Genomic DNA, 17000 nt, shown 5'->3' on the forward strand with positions numbered 1-17000 from the left:
CTCTAGAAAAACATTTCCAGCAGCCTGGCAGGATTTATTCCTATTGCATCCTGGATAGTAATCAATTGCATTTGTTGCTGTGAGAACTTTAAACCTTCCTGCTTCAAACTTTTAATTTAAGGAGTACTGTGAAGGGCTGGAGAGATGGCTCAGAGGTTCTGAGTTCATTTTCTGGCGTTAGTGGCTTACAACTATCTATGATGAAATCTGATGCCTTCTTCTGGCATGCAGGCGTACATGCATACGTAACTGTATACATAATAAATAAATGAATATAAAAAAAGGTGTTGTGAAAAGCTGGAGTATTTTCATTGTGTTGGATAGACTTTGGGTCTGGTTCATTTTAGTGTATGATGTTTTATATTTTCAACTTTTTTTAACTGATAAATTTTATAAAATTAAAAAAATACTAAATTAAAAAGAGGTGGGGAGGGGGGAGAAAAGTTATTCCTGCAGGGAAGGAGGTGAAGAAGAAGTACAGTCTCTTTGGTCTTTTTGGTGAGGCAGAGGCAATTCGATGCTCTGTTCCCAGCACAACACTTAACACCTTTTGGAAACCAAAGAGCTGTGAATTTGACATACCCCTCTTATCTGTTTACCTCTGATGAACCCTCCAGGGGAACTGGCATCTCCTAAAGCTCACGGCAGACACTGAATGCAGCCTCCACTGGTCATCACACTGCCAGGTTTGCCCTAGAACTGCCTATCTGATTGATGAGAGAACACTTGTAACACAGACACAAAACCACATGGTTTCCTCAACATTCAGAATTGTGCTCCATTTCCTTGAGCTAATGAGACACAGATTCGTAGTACTTCCTAATACCTGAATTCCTAACAGTATCAAAGAAAATAGCACAGAGAAGAAATATTTTTAAAAATGAGATGGTGGTTGTTGGTGTGTGTGTGTGTGTGTGTGTGTGTGTGTGTGTGTACGTACATGTGTGTAGGAAGCACTCTTGAACGCATTGGCACCGGAGACCATTTCCTAAATAAAACACCGACAGCACAGACCCTGAGCACAACCATTAATAAATGGGACCTCTCAAAACTGAGAAGCTTTTGCAGGGCAAAAGACACAGTCAATAAGACAAAAAGACAGCCAACAGATTGGGAAAAGATCTTCACCAACCCCACATCTGACAGAGGATTGATCTCCACAATATATAAAGAACTCAAGAAACTAGACATCAAAGCACTGAACAGTCCAATTAAAAAATGGGCTAAAGAGCTAAACAGAGAATTCACAAAACAAGAATTACAAATGGCTGAAAGACATTTAAAGAAATGCTCAACATCCTTAATCATCAGAGAAATGCAAATTAAAATGACTCTGAGATACCACCTTACACCTGTTAGAATGGCTAAGATCAAAAACACCAATGACAACCAATGTTGGAGAGGATGTGGAGCAAAGGGAACACTCCTCCACTGTTGGTGGGAATGTAAACTTGTACAACCACTGTGGAAATCAGTATGGCGGTTTCTCAGAAAATTAGGAATCGAACTACCTCAAGACCCAGCCATCCCACTCTTGGGCATATACCCAAAGAATGCTGATTCATACCATAAAGATACATGCTCAGCTATGTTCATAGCAGCACTATTTGTAATAGCCAGAACCTGGAAACAACCTAGATGCCCATCAACGGAAGAATGGATGGAAAAAATGTGGTACATATACACAATGGAGTACTACTCAGCAGAGAAAAACAATGAAAGCATGAAATTTGCAGGCAAATGGATGGAACTAGAAAAAATCATCCTGAGTGAGGTAACCCAAACCCAGAAAGACAGTTATGGTATGTACTCACTCATTGGTGGATTCTAGATATAAAATGAACAATCAGACCACAACCCATAGAACCATAGAGGCTATATATATAGCATGGAGGTCCCTAGGACGACTGTGGCATATAATAAATTCCAGTTTTACTCAATTATTGAAAAAAAAATAGCCAAATGAATGGAAACACATGAACTATGAACCAAAGGCTGAGGGCTCCCAGCTGGATCAGGCCTCTGAATAGGTGAGACAGTTGATTGGCTTGATCAGTTTGGGAGGCATCTAGGCAGTGGGACCAAGTCCTGTGCTCATTCCATGAGTTGGCTGTCTGAAACCTGGAACTTATGCAGGGACACTTGGCTTAGTCTGGGAGGAAGGGACTGGACCTCCCTGGACTGAGTCTACCAAGTTGATCACAGTCCTCGGGGGAGGACTTGTCCTGGAGGAGGTGGGAATGGAGGGTGGGCTGGGGGTAAGGGGAGGGCGTGGGAGGGGGGAGAATAGGGGAACCCATGGCTGATATGTAGAACTGAATGATATTGTAAAATAAAAAATATATATCAAAAAAAAATGAGGTGGTGATTGTTGGTGTGTGTGTGTGTGTGTGTGTGTGTGTGTGTGTGTGTACGTACGTGTGTGTACAAGTGCTCGTACCTGAGGTTGATAATATTGGGTATCTTCTTCTGATGTTCTCACCTTGGTTTTTGAGATAGGGTCTCTCACTGCACTGGAGATCACAGGTTACTAGACTGGCTGGCCAAAACCCTCCAGGAATCTGCCTGTCTTCACTGCTTCCCAGCACTAGAGTTAGAGATGCACAGCCACCACACCCATCTTTTATAGGGGTCCTGGAGACCCAAACAAAGATCTACAGGGTTATGCAGCAGGTACTTTGCCAAATGAACTCTCTCCCCAGTCCCAGAGCCATACTTTAACTTAATATGTGTATCTTTGTTTCATTTTCTTTGTTTAATAACTAAAGCACTAATAGGAGAAATGTAATGTGGTAATAGTAAATTATACCTCTAGTTTCCGATGGGTGATTGGCTGACTCTGCTAATATTCTGTTAGAGTTACAGTAGACATTTGGAGTGGAAGCTATTGGAGCTTCATGATAAATTTTACTTTTAGTATCAAATACATTCTATGTACTTAAAAAAACCACCCACACCAAAAAATTCATGACAAAGTTAGAACTAGAAAAACAATTAGCTTTATATCCTTCTTTTATGAAAGAAGGCTCATGCCCATTACCCACATTTAGTCCTTCCTCATCACCTTACATTTTGCCTTTCTTGTTCTCTTTTTTCATGCTATATACTATACCCACATATGCATTTGTTTACTTATATACATATATTATTGGGTAGATTCTGCATATTAGAGAGAACACAGGGTTTTTCCCCCTTAGATTATGTGATTTCACTTAATTATTTACAGAAAATACCCTATTTAGTCTACTAGAAACTTTTGGACCTAAACACCGTAAAGTTGCAGGATATAAAATCAATATTAGAAAAACCAGCAACCTTCCTTTATAGTAACAGTCCTCTCTCTGAGGAAGAAGTTAGGAAAACGAGTCCATTCAAGTACCAGCAACCCCCACTGAAGTATTTAGGAAAATAACCAAGGGAATGAAAGATGTCTACAAGGAAAGTTTGATAATATTGAAAAAGGAAATCACAGAAGATTCTGGTTGGTGGAGAAATATTATGTGTTCTTGGATGGGCAGAATTAATATTATGAAAATGTTTATAGTACTTAAACTAATTTACAGAATAATTTACTGTCAAAATTCCCATGTCACAGGCATAGAAAAACCATACATATGTAACCACAGATACCATAGATAACCAAAGCAATCCCCAAAGTAACAACAATGCTGAGGGTATTACAGATGATAGTGTACAGCTGCAGTGACAGAGCCTGATATTGTCATAAAAACAGACCGAAAGAAAGGTCAGTGGATAAAGAGAAGTAAAATAGAGAAAGCGTGTTTGACAGAGGAAGCGAACACATGCATTGACTAAAAAGACAACTTATGGGAGGGGGTGGGAGGGGAGGGGGGAGAACAGGGGAACCCATGGCTGATATGTAGAACTAAATTATATTGTAAAATTAAAAAAAAAAGGAAAAAAAAAGACAACTTATTCAACAGATGGTGTTGGTAAAACTGGAATTCTACCCACAGAAGAATGAAATTAGATTTGTGTCTTTCTTTCTGTACAAAAATCAATTCAAGCCGGGCGGTGGTGGCGCACGCCTTTAATCCCAGCACTCGGGAGGCAGAGGCAGGCGGATCTCTGTGAGTTTGAGGCCAGCCTGGGCTACCAAGTGAGCGCCAGGAAAGGCGCAAAGCTACACAGAGAAACCCTGTCTCGGAAAAAAAAAAAAAAAACCAAAAAAAAAAAAAATCAATTCAAAGTGGATCAAAAATTAAAACCCAAAACACTAAACGTTGCAGAAGAAAACCCTGGTGATACCCTTCAAGATGCTGGAGTAAGCAAGACCGTTGAAACAGAACACCGACGACACAGGACTACCCCAAGTGTTGTGACATGCATGCATGCCATACTTTGCCATTGCATGACAGCTGAAGGCTCCTGTGCACGCACAGAAGCAGACAGCCACCACAACGTAGCAGCTAGCTGCAGATGTTGCAAGATTTACTAGTAACTGCAGAAATTAACTATGAAGAAAATGAAACCTGCAATCAACAATGGGCACATGACTGATCAAGATGGTTTAAAAAAAAAAAAGAAACACAAATGGCCAATGATGATTTTAAAGGTGTTCATATCCTAGCCATCAGGGAACACAATTCAAGCCTTTGAGACATGCATGCTAGATCAAGAATGGCATATCTATCAATAAATCTGAAAACAAGAGTGAGATGTGAAAGAAAGGAACTCTGTAATTCACTCTTGCTGGGGGTGCAAATTCATATAGCCGTTGTGGAAATAAGTTTGAAGATTTCTCCAGAAAAATAGTGTTCAGGGCATACCTTAAGCCAAAGGAACATTTGGTCAGAAGGGAAAACCTATCTCCTCTTTGTCTTTGCAGTAAACCTGGAAAGCTACATGCTATAGGTCAGTGTCAGCGAACTGTGGTCCAAAGACCATGTTTGTCCAGGTAGTAGTTTATTGCTTGGTTTTGTGTGTGTATGTGTGCACACATGAATGTGTGTGCCCTTGTGGAGGTCAGGCACCATCCTCAGTGCCATTCCTCAGGAGACATTCACTTTGTCTTTCTGAGACAAGGTTTCCCGTTGGCTTAGGGCTTGTTCATTACAACTAAATTTGGCTTGCCAGTGAGTGGCAGCTTGTCATTCCCCATATGCCAGCTCACCTAGCTTTTTTATGTGGGCTGTCAAACTCAGGACTGCAGGCTTATTCATCAGCAAGCACTTTCCTAAGTGAACTGTTTCTTCAGCCCTTCCAGTTGTCTGCTTTGTAAATACAGTTTACTGGAACATAGCCACATTCACTTGCCTACTGTGACTGCTTCTGTAACACTGCTACAGAGTAACGTATAGCTTTAACAAAGATTTGTAGCCTGCCAAGCAAACCCCACATATCAGTTACTGTCAGGATTGTTAGAGAAAACTTTGCAGCCCTGCTCTAGACACTCTACATTTTATTCTGGAGCAACTTAGAACACCGGAGGATGTGGGTATCTGAAAACCCTGTTCTGCAGCCTTAGAGAAGTCCACTCAGTTCATCTTTGGCAGAAGTTTTGCAACTTGCTTTGGAAAAGCTGTCTTTTTGGAACCTTTAAGAGGGGCTCAGGGGTTAAGAGCTCTCTCTCCCTGCTCTTCCTGGAGACCCAAGTTCATTCTCATTTATTGGCTCAGAACTGCCAGTAACTCCAGCTCCAATGGATCTGACACCCTCTTCTGGACTCCACAGGAACCCACACTCACACTTAGATGGATGTACATACACAAATAAAAAATAAATCTTTCTAAAAAAAAAAACCTCATCAACATTCTTTCAAACAAACACCAGCTACTTTTAAGAAAACCATTCCTTCCTTACTTGATTATACGTGTACTCACATGTTACAATTTTGACTTATCATTATTGATTGTTGGCTAGATTCTGCAGAAGAGAGGGCATGAGACTTTTGGTTTCCTTTGAGATTGTGACCTCACTTAATATTGTACATCCTAAGTTGATTTTACTCCAATTTCTATTAACTTCATTTTTCTTTAGAGTGGAAGAGAACCTTTTTATAGAAAAATACACCACATTTTCATTCATACTGTTGATGAACAACTAGGTTGATTCTAATTCTTTGCTGTAGTGAAAAAAGAAGCAGCATTAGACAAGAGGTTACAGTTATCTCTATGGTAACGTATGAAGTGACGTTCCCTAGATATATGTCCAGGAATGAAGTAGCTGGTCTCTGTACTCAGTGGTCCTTGGTGACAGCTAAATACATACCTCAGGCAGTAGTCTGCCCCATCATGGTGCATTATACTCTTCGGGGTTTGAAATCTCCTTAGTTACAAACAAAAAGATGTAGTAGACATATGAGATCAATAATGGTCCACAAAGCCTCTCCTAAGAGATCAGCAGCACTGTCCAATAAGTATAGCCTTATAGTATAGTCCACATATGGAAATTAAAAGATTTTAGTTTTCATAACATCCTAACTCAGTAGTCTCAAAATACCATTTTAACATGTAATCAGTATTTTAAAACTGTATTTTTCCTTGTGCTGTTATAAAACGGGCGCAAATTTTACTATTTGAGCATATTTCGGGCAAGACCAAACACATTTAAAGTCTCGTAGTCACATAAAGACCATCATCATACGTTTAGCAAGTGTCATTCATAGTTTAAGGTGCTACCTTAACTAACGCTTAAGGGGTTGGAGTCTGTGATGTACTTCTTCCATAATAACACCCCACTTTATTTCCAACTGTTCTTCCTTAGAAATTGCATGTATTTTAATAATCCTTTGAGAAATAATGTGAATGCTCAGAATGAGTTAGGCATTTCTATTTTCATATTAAAATATGGTAACGTTTTAGAAATTACATAAACAAGGAAATTAGGAGGGAATCTATTGACGGGCTGCTAAGTCTTTAAAGAAACGACTGAATAAGAGAGTAAGAGGGAAACTTGGGATGAGAGTACCAGTACAGTGCAGGGGATGTGGATCTTTAATAGATGGTGCCAGGAGAGCTGTTCATCCACGAATAAAGTGATGAACTTGGACTGTTTCCTGACCTCCATGTGCAAAATTAGCGTAAAATGAATCATAGGCCCAAGTGTCACTAGAGTCATAGAACCTCAAGAAGAAAATACAAGACTAGATGTTGACCTTAGGTTAGGAAATGCTTTATTGTCTGTGATGTCAGAAGCCCAAAACAAAGAGAAAACAGGTAAATTGGGCCTAATCAAAATTGGAAATGTTGGTGTTTGAAAGGACACCATCAAAAAAGTGAGATGATGCCAGAGAATGAGAGAACAAATTATATATTAATAAGAACTTTGCTTGAAGTCTGTTTCCTGCACTCTTAAAACTCAGTAATACAAAGACATAACTCAGATGGGAAATGAGCAAAAGATCTGACTAGACATTTTTTCAGAGATATGTAAATGTACAGTAAGCACATGAAGATATGCTCAGCATCATTAGTCATCAAGGAGATACATCACCAAAGCCCAGTGAGCTCTCCCTTCATAACTGTTAGCGCGGCTATAAGAATAGACAGTAGAAAGGTTGACAAAGATGGAGATAAATTGGCACTTTTATACATTGCTGATATTAATTTAAAATAATGCTGCCATCATAGAAAACAATTTAGGAATTCCTCAGAAGTTAGCCATATAGCTACTGTGTGACCCGACAATTGCACTTTTAGAATTAGACCTAAAAGAAATGAAAACAGATATCCACTCGATAAGTAACGTGAGTATTCATTCATAGCAGTCTTATTTATAATGGCCAGAAGTAAAAACACAAATACCCATTTGCTAATGCATGATCAATAAGATGTGCTATATCTATATACTTTTAGTATTTGAATATTTAGTATTTAGTTTGAGTATTTAACAATTAAGAAACTAATGATACATAGAAATTAGTTTGTTCTGTCAAGATATAATATATTTGCACATGACTTAGTGATTGTCACAGCCCTCACTTCACAGGACATAATAGTTTGCATGCCCTTTACAGTGTACATATACTTTCAGTATGGAACTTGATAAGGACAACTATTATAAAGACAGTCCTGTCCCCACGTAAATATAACCATAAAGGCATTTATGCAATGGAGGCAAAATTTGTATATTGGGAAACCCATTGCAATTGTGTACTTTATTAATAACTATGGTGTTTTTTTATTATTTAAATAATTTTCTATTTGTGTGTATGTGCATTATGTAGCAGATGTCAATACTAGGTGTCTTCCTTAATTTCTGTCCATTTGGGTATTCTGTCCTAATTCTAAACAAACCCAAACTCACTGGACAGCTTTTTAATGAAATTCAAGTAATAACTCAGTAATTTCTTGTTTTTGTTCTTTAAAGACAAGGTCTCTATTTCTCAGGCTGGCTTTGAACTTACCAAGATGACCTTGAACTTTTGATCCACCTGCCTCCACCTCCCAATTGCTGGGCTCACATGTATGTACAACTATACTTGACTCAAACAGCAAGTTTTAAAGTCAAACATTCTAACACAGTACAATCCAAAGACACGTGCATTTGATACGTAAATGCTGACAAATGACGGTCAAGTACTTGTTTTCGGTGATTGAAATGTGTGTCTGTAAGAGCAGACAGTTTAATGTACAGTAAACCCTTGTTCGGGTGTTGTCCTTGCCTAGCACAGTGGTATCCACAGTGCAGAGTGCACATGCTGTATGATCCAGCAAGGCTGAGGTGCAGTCCTGACACTTAGAAATATTCGCATTTGGTTTTCTGTATTGAGCCATTGAGTCACTGTCATAGAAATTTTAGTTCTTTCAGAAGTTTGTATTTTACTATAATTTATTTAGTTAAAATACAAAGAAAAAATGACTGATAAAAACTGGTGTGCATTTCCTATTACATACAGTGTTATGTGGGACATTAGCATGTTATTCATGTAGAGATTTCCTTCTGGGATTTTTAGACTAATTGAGGGAAGTTGAAGTACCTAATACTTAATTTTAAGGCGACTGTGTGAAATGACAGATAGTGTATGTATGAATTAAGTCTGTCATTTCTGAACCAGGTGTCAGTGTTCCTGATGATCACACTGAGCACTGCTTGTCCCTTCAGGACCCTACCTGATAATCAAAAATAATTCAGGATCTTACTTTTCAGAATTTTAAAATCAATTTAGCACTTATGGAATATGTATGCAGTTGACATTTTAATATGTTCTATCTGGTGTATAATGTATTAGAACATGCATTCTTGTAGAATGGACTGATGATTGTAATGTATAACCATGCAAGTAAGTACAAATCATAGATGCAATAGAATTGTAGTTTATAGTTGCTACATTATATATGCTATAATGAGCAATTTTGTTGTCATTAATAGAATTGTTTTACTGTAATTACTATTTTAGGCTCCTGGGTTTGGATTTGGAATTGCAATATCTGGTGGAAGAGATAATCCTCATTTTCAGAGTGGGGAAACCTCCATAGTGATTTCAGATGTGCTAAAGGGAGGGCCAGCTGAAGGACAACTACAGTAAGTGTGTGGGTCTTTGTTCTTTAATTCATTAGTTCAGATCTCTCCTCCATCCCTCCTTCTCTCCCTTCCTCCTTCCCCTCTACATTGTTCCTGTCCCCAGTCATGGATCTGTTTTGTTAGTGACTCAGGGTTATTTACACCCAACTTGTGGTGTATTTACTTAACATTTTTCCTACAAGTGAACACACACTTACACTTAAGAAATCGTTATCGGTGGTGTAAGTGGACAGCTAAATATTACTTACTTTAAATAGACAGTAACTGTAACAGTAAAGAGAGTGAAGAGAACTGGTAACCAGTTTAGGCAGGCACTAGTTTTTGAGGGCCTCTCACATGAAGTCTTCCCTTTCTGTATGCTAAGGAGATTAGTGCAATGCAGATAATAACAAGGACAGAAAGGAAAAATTGAGACTATAATCAGAAGGATTCAAAGGCATTTAAAAAGAGAAAGACTTAATATTTAATGATGGTGTCTCTTTTAGCTGGATGACTTAGTTTCATGTAATGCTCTAATTCATCTACCAGTGGTCCTTTTATTTGTTGTAGTGCCAGCTTTGTTCAGGCCTTTGGGGAAACACTGTGCTGATACATCAAAAAAGAAAACGAAACTGATGTCCTGTGGTTAGTTACTTGCTAAATGTTCTTATGAAGGACCTGATAGTAAGATTTGATGCTGTTTTATCATTGCTCTAAAGACAAGCAGACTAATTAACCTATCATTCAAAGAAGACTTTTGTAAGGTCTTATGTGGTTTTCTTCAACATATCTTTCTGGTGTTTTCCCCCCTCCCCTTTAGGGAAAATGACCGAGTTGCGATGGTTAATGGAGTTTCAATGGACAATGTTGAACATGCTTTTGCTGTTCAGCAGCTAAGGAAAAGTGGGAAAAATGCAAAAATCGTGAGTATCTTTTATGTTCAGTTTGGTAGAACTATCACCTGTTCTTGATACTTGTTTGGTATTTGAGTCCCCTTCCCCACCCCCTCCCACTTCTTTTTCAAACAACGTCTCTTTGTGTAGTTCCGGCTGTCCTAGAACTCTATGGAGACTGGGCTGGTCTCCAATTCAGAGACCCTTCTGCCTCTGCCTCCGCCTCCAGAGTGCTGGGATTAAAGGTGTTGCACACCCAGCTCCTCCCTGTCGTTGAAGTAATGAAAAGGTAGTTCCCAAGTGCTCCTTACTCTTCTCTACTATGTATTTAATCTAAGTTCAGATAGAAATTTTCTTTTCACTTATAAAGGGAGAGGCAGTGTAGTCTTCTGTGGCTTAATGCTGCTTTCTCCTTTATGTACTTATGTTAGCCTGGATCTTGGCAAATATTGTGAAAGTGTGTGTGTGTGTGGCCCTCCTTCCTGATATGAGCTTTCTTTGCTGGGAAAGCTTTACTTTCCTCCTCTGAACCCACATCATCTACCACCTCGTTAATTGTGACTTGTTGAGAGAGAAAAAGCCAAGATTGTCTATGAAGAATTGTTCAGGGTACATTTCAAGTTACTGTCTTAAAGCCATAGTCTGAGATTGCAGGATGCACAGTATGCCTAGTTTATGCAGTACAGGGTATGATTTCTAATGCTGCTCACTGGATTGAAGTAGAGGTGGAACCAGCGAGTGTTTGCTGGGGTTGGGGGGACAGCTGTCCTTTCTTAACAGCACATGCTTGTCTTTCCCACATGCTGGCTTCTCATGCTGCTTGTTCTTTAACTTCAAACAGACCCACTCTGGTTAGTCTGGGGAGTAAGAAGCAACAATGCTAAGTGTTGACTCAGCCTTAGAAGAAATTTGCCCACGGAAGAAATATAATGTAATTTGGAAGGGAATAGCAAGACAAGATTATTAGACAATTATTAGGCAGATTTGAGGCAAATTGGGAGAGATGAAAGCTGCAAGTCACATAGGGTGGTAACTGATGAGGAAACCTCTTGGAAGTTTATGTCGATGAGAGCAAGCCCAAATGATAAGGCTTTATTCACAGACAATTCTGAGAGCAAAAGAGAGAAGCATCAATAATGAGACACATTGAAGGGCTTTCAGAAGAGGGCAATGAAGGGACACTGACTCCCTAAAGCCAGCCAAGGGACTGAGGCCTTGGTGAGTGATTTAAAAGAAACCTGTGTTAGGCAATTTCATTGAGAGGGAACAAGATGCCGATGAAAGGCTGGCTGAGTAATAGCAAGAATTCTGCTAGTAGAAGGAGTGCATACATGGCCTCATCAGTACAAAGTATTTTTATTATGTCACAACACATCTGGTGTTTATCATGGCAGATGAGGGGAAGAAACCAGTAGAAAATCATTTAAATGTAACTGCAAGTGAAGCTGTGAGAGGGCTGGTGATTGAGAAAACCGAAGAGGATGGAGTAGCTAAAGGTGTCAGAAGACACGGGTTCCCAAGAAGCTCTTGAAGGTCCCCGAGGACACCAGTGTGTCAATGTGAGGGAGCCAAGTAGGATTACAGAATTGCACATTCAGAAACTGCACATAGATCTCGAACTTTGAAACAAAGAAATGAGTGGACAGGGAACACAGAGAGAATGCAAGAACAAGCTTGCACTTACTCCAGAAGTTATAAATTGGACAGCACAGAGACAGGAGGCAGTCTGTGTTGGGAAAGTGTGCTGAGCTCACCAGCTCCTGCACAGTAAGTTGTATATTAGTTTGTGATGAATCAATGTATCCTTTAGCAGTCTGTCAGGGCAACTGTAGACGTTGATAATGATGCACTATCAAATTTTGATTAAGGATGGGGGGAGGGGGAGGGGGGACGAGAGTGGGAGAACAGGGGAATCTGTGGCTATTATGTTGAACTGAATGATGTTGTAAAATAAATTTACTTAAAAAAATACAAAAATAAAAAAAATTTTTTTGATTAAGGAATGAGGTTAGGCTTGTGAGTTTGTTGTTGTTTTGGTTACAAAGTGACCATAAGGTATATGATATGCTTAGAATATAGTTCCAGTATTTCATTCCACAATCAACAGTTATTAATTCCCTGTAAACTTATGATTCTTACCACCTGGAAGATTGTTACAAATTCTGGAAGGATTTAGTAAATTTATTATTCCTAATCTGTTGCTTAGCCATATCTGTTTATTAAGAGAATGGAAAGCATCCGTTGTGGAATTGGATTGGTGTGACTATTATATTATCTCCTTTGTATTTAAATTAGTTAATGTAGGTCAGGAGAAGTTTATGTTTCTTTCTTTCATGAATGGAGAGTACATGAGTATCACTCCATTTATAATCTCTTTTTATTTGTAGACCATTCGAAGGAAGAAGAAAGTTCAGATCCCTGTAAGTCGTCCAGATCCTGAACCAGTATCTGATAATGAGGATGATAGTTATGATGAGGAAGTACATGACCCAAGAAGTAGCCGTGGTGCTTTAGCTAACAGAAGGACTGACAAGAATTGGGCAAGGGATAGAAGTGCAAGTAGAGAGAGGAGCCTGTCCCCTCGCTCCGACAGGCGATCGGTGGCCTCGAGTCAGCCTGCCAAACCCACCAAAGTGACGTTGGTGAAGTCTCGGAAAAATGAAGGTATTCTCCACTGACTCTTAATTGTTTTCAAGTGAGAGTTTTAAAGCAGTTTTAGTGCGAAATACAATGACCATATTTTCCTATCTTTGTTTTATTCCATTTTCCTTTATAGTCATGGTCTCTTGTTAGGAGTCAAATCCTGTTAAGACAGACACTGGGGCATTTTCTCAAATTTTGTTTGAGCAAACTGTAGTTGAAATAAAGTACATACTGGGGTTGAATTTTGGTTTTATTGTGACAGGAACAGCCAAAATCAAACTATGTTAGCAAGAAATGTCACACTATCAGTGAATTGAAATGCCATGTTTAGATCAATAGTAGTATGACCATGGAAAGAAATCTAAGGACCTACTTAGAGGGGAGAGATGGGCCATTTTATAAATGGAAGTCCACCTACTTTGTATTCAATTATTAGCTTTTGAAATGGCTCTTTGTTCCCTCCTGCTTTTAGCTATGTGTGGCTGATGATTTTGATTTCAGAGTTGTTGAAGAAGAGCCTTAGGAAGGTTGGCTTTGATCTGACACCTCACACTTGTTGGCCCTGACATCCCCCCAACCCCTGCAGTGGGCCCGTCAGCACAGGAGTCTGCACTTGGGGCTGCAGCTCTCCGATCTAGTGCCTGCTTCCCAGCCCCAAGGCTATTCACAAAGTCTTCCAGACCTTTCAGTACTACTTCCCAGCCAGTCTGCTTTGTAGAATAATGTCTTCTTTGGACTCCTGTAAGACTCATCTTCCTGAGGTTCTCACTTCTCCTTTCCATTTTCATCATCCTATCCTTTAATGCTCTGGTTTTCTGTCCAAGACTCTTTCTTCCACTTACTGTGATTTCTTTTGTAGTACTCTCATCATTCTCACACCTCAGTGCACTGTTAATGTTACCATTTACTTCTCTAGTCCAAATCAAAGTGCACTCCTGTGTGCCCGGCTGTCCGTAGGGATTCCTCAGAATCAGCCCCATCTCAAGGGAATCACATTTTATTCTGAATTTTTTTCTTTGTGTTTCTGATGAAGTATTTCTTGGGCTGGATTCCTGTCCATCCAGTTTCTCAGTCAGCTAGGCACAGATATCTAATGCTTACCCTTGACATCTCTTCTGTGTGTAATGAGCATTCCTAACTTCCTGCATACCCTCTTCCTGTCCCACTTATGCCTTTTTCTACTGCAGATTTCTTTTCCAGGTTGCTGCTATCTCTTCAGTGGGCTTTGTCAGTTGTGACTGGTCTCTGGACCCCTTCGGGTGACCTCTGCAGCCTCTCAGGGAGTGCCATCTTGCTTGTTCTCTTGGTGTTTCTGTCAGTGTCAGTTGTCCTAGACTTAGCACTCCGTCACACCTGCTGCTGTGTTCTCCCTGCCTCCTTTGGTGTATTCGTTTTGAACACTCCGGCCTCCTGCACTCAGCACACCCTTGAGGTTGAGGTTTTGGGTTTCTTAGGTGAAGAAGTTTTAGCTTTGGTATTTCTTTCTCGGAGAGGCCTTCTCTGACCTTGGTGCATATTTAGTCCCATTGTTTGAATACATTGTTATACTATTCAATTACCATGGTAACAGCTTTTGCTCTGCTGTGGTGTAACTTTCTGATCTGTTGCCTTAATCTATAGTGCTGCACATAGTTACTGTATACTCAAAGAAGTACCTAGAATAAAGGCATAAATTGATACACAAGGAATATTTTGGCTCCATCTGTATAATAATCACTTGTAGTCTTTTTTGTTTGTTTTGTTTTGAGAAAGGGTCTCACCTTGTGGTTCTGCCTGTCCTGGAACTCACTGTGTAGACCAGGCTGGCTTTTAACTCACAAGAGTTCTGCCTGCCTCTGCCTCTTAGGTGCTGGGATTAAAGGTGTGCACCATGTCTAACCATTTGTAACCTTTTAATTGTGAATAAGAATATTTCCTTAGTCCTGTATTTTTTTCTCTGATGAAATGACGGTTTCCAAAGTGCTTAACATTTCCTGCCTGGATCAAAGTGCTTAACATTTCCTGTCTGGATCGCCTAATGTCACTAACTTTTTTTTTTTTTTTAACCCTGGTACTAACCCTACTTCTGTGTATACTCTTTGAATATTTACCTAAAGTTAAACTGTAACTGTGATGGAACATTTAGACTCTTGAATGACAGGCTTCATAATTTATTGCAGATTAGAAACTTTGTGTTTTTCATCTTGTCTATTTAGTTTAGTTATTTTTGTTTAATTTTGTTTCTTTTCTTTCCTTCTTTCTTTCTTTTGGTGTTTTTGAGACAGGGTTTCTCAGGTAGTTTTGGTGCCTGTCCTGGATCTCTCTCTGTAGACCACCCTGGCCTCAAACTCACAGAGATCCGTGTGGATGTCTGAGTCCGAGTGCTGGGATTAAAGGCGTACGCCACAGCTGTCCAGCTTATTTTGTTTCTTTTAGAATGCAGTGACACTTGGAGTTCTCCTTTCTCCTTTGACTGACCAAGACCACTTCTTTTCTCATTGACACAGACTGGTAGAGAGAGCTTTGGTTTTGTTTGTCTTCCTGAGATAGAGTCTTAATTGTGCGGTCCATATAGCCCTGTCCTGTCTCAGCCACTGAGTGTGGGCATCACGTGTGTGCTCTACCACACCTGGTTTAGGTTCTTGTTTTATAATACATTTTTTGTAATTTCCTTAACTCTGACCGCGTATCCACCGACAGATGAAATCACCATTTCCGGGGTCCTTTGTGGGTTGATGGAGAGAGCATTGTGTATTAACTCCTAGTCACATCTGCTTGACTAATTGTGAACCATTGCACTAATTAATAGAATGCACTAAAGCTCTTGCGTTTCTCTTGGTTTGTACACACTTAAGAGCTAAGGGAAACGTAACTAGTATTTGATTCATAACAGGCGTCAAAAGTATTGTACTTTCAAAGTTTTTCAAGCCTCAAGCAATTCACTCTAAAGAATTCTGTTCTTTTAACATTATAAGACACTAGTATATGTCATCACCTAGTCTGAAAAAAAATACAATCTTTTAGGGCTTTCTCCTTTTCAGTAAGATGGGGACACAGTGTTCTGTTTGAACCATGTTTTACGTTGCCTTTTCATGACATTGCAGACTTTTGGTGATTTAAAGATGATGGCCTTAGGGGCAGGGTGGTTCATAAGGCTAGTAATTTTAATCGCACAATTTAAACAGCACTTAGTTGTTTTAGGATTTTGAACTAAAGATATTTAAATGTATTCTTCCAGAATATGGTCTTCGATTGGCCAGCCATATATTCGTAAAGGAAATTTCACAAGATAGTTTGGCAGCAAGAGATGGTAATATCCAAGAAGGGGATGTTGTCTTGAAGGTATAGTCACATTGTATATTATAATGAACTGAAATGGGAACCAAATTTTTAGAGTTATTGTGTAACTTCTGCTTGTGTTTGAAGCAGTTTTGCCAGAGAGAATAATCAGCATTTGCCATGCCCTTTATGAGGTTTGGAGTTAACCTGAGAGAATTAATTACTACAAATATATATCATTCACCAGGATAATTTTGATAATTGTTCTAGAAACTGTTGAAATGCTTTCTAGTTTGTTTATAGGAATGCTTTTGGTGATTTAGAAAAGTATAAAGGTGGTATTAGGTCTTCCAGTAATCTGGGAGTGTGTTTCTCCCTGTAGCAGATCAGACTTAGGTTTGTACTTTGTTGTTTACTTTCCAACCTCTGCTTTCTTTTCTGTTGCAGATAAATGGTACTGTGACAGAAAATATGTCATTGACAGATGCAAAAACATTGATAGAAAGGTCTAAAGGCAAGTTAAAGATGGTAGTTCAAAGAGATGAACGAGCTACTTTGTTGAATGTCCCTGATCTTTCAGACAGTATCCATTCTGCAAATGCCTCTGAAAGAGATGGTGAGTACCATTCTGTTTGGAGGGTCACAAGTGATTGCCTTCAAGACAGGGTTTCTCTGTGTCACATTCCTGACTGTCCTGGAACTCACTCTGTAGACCAGGCTGGCATCAGACTCACTGAGATC

The 17000-nt window shown here is 39.4% G+C and overlaps 1 protein-coding gene across 6 annotated transcripts in view; it reads left to right on the plus strand.

Moving 5' to 3' along the window:
* Tjp1 (tight junction protein 1) overlaps positions 1-17000 on the plus strand; it is a 259549-nt gene that overhangs the window by 198496 nt on the left and 44053 nt on the right. For all 6 annotated transcript variants that reach the window (XM_028872824.2, XM_028872826.2, XM_028872827.2 and 3 more), the window contains 5 exons: positions 9362-9486; positions 10286-10388; positions 12746-13022; positions 16219-16322; positions 16707-16875. In XM_028872824.2, the coding sequence (XP_028728657.1) occupies positions 9362-9486; positions 10286-10388; positions 12746-13022; positions 16219-16322; positions 16707-16875 (778 nt within the window). The remainder of the gene's footprint in view (positions 1-9361; positions 9487-10285; positions 10389-12745; positions 13023-16218; positions 16323-16706; positions 16876-17000) is intronic.

The sequence above is a fragment of the Peromyscus leucopus genome, chromosome 1 (genome assembly GCF_004664715.2).
Source record: "Peromyscus leucopus breed LL Stock chromosome 1, UCI_PerLeu_2.1, whole genome shotgun sequence".
In the NCBI taxonomy this organism is placed as follows: domain Eukaryota; kingdom Metazoa; phylum Chordata; class Mammalia; order Rodentia; family Cricetidae; genus Peromyscus; species Peromyscus leucopus.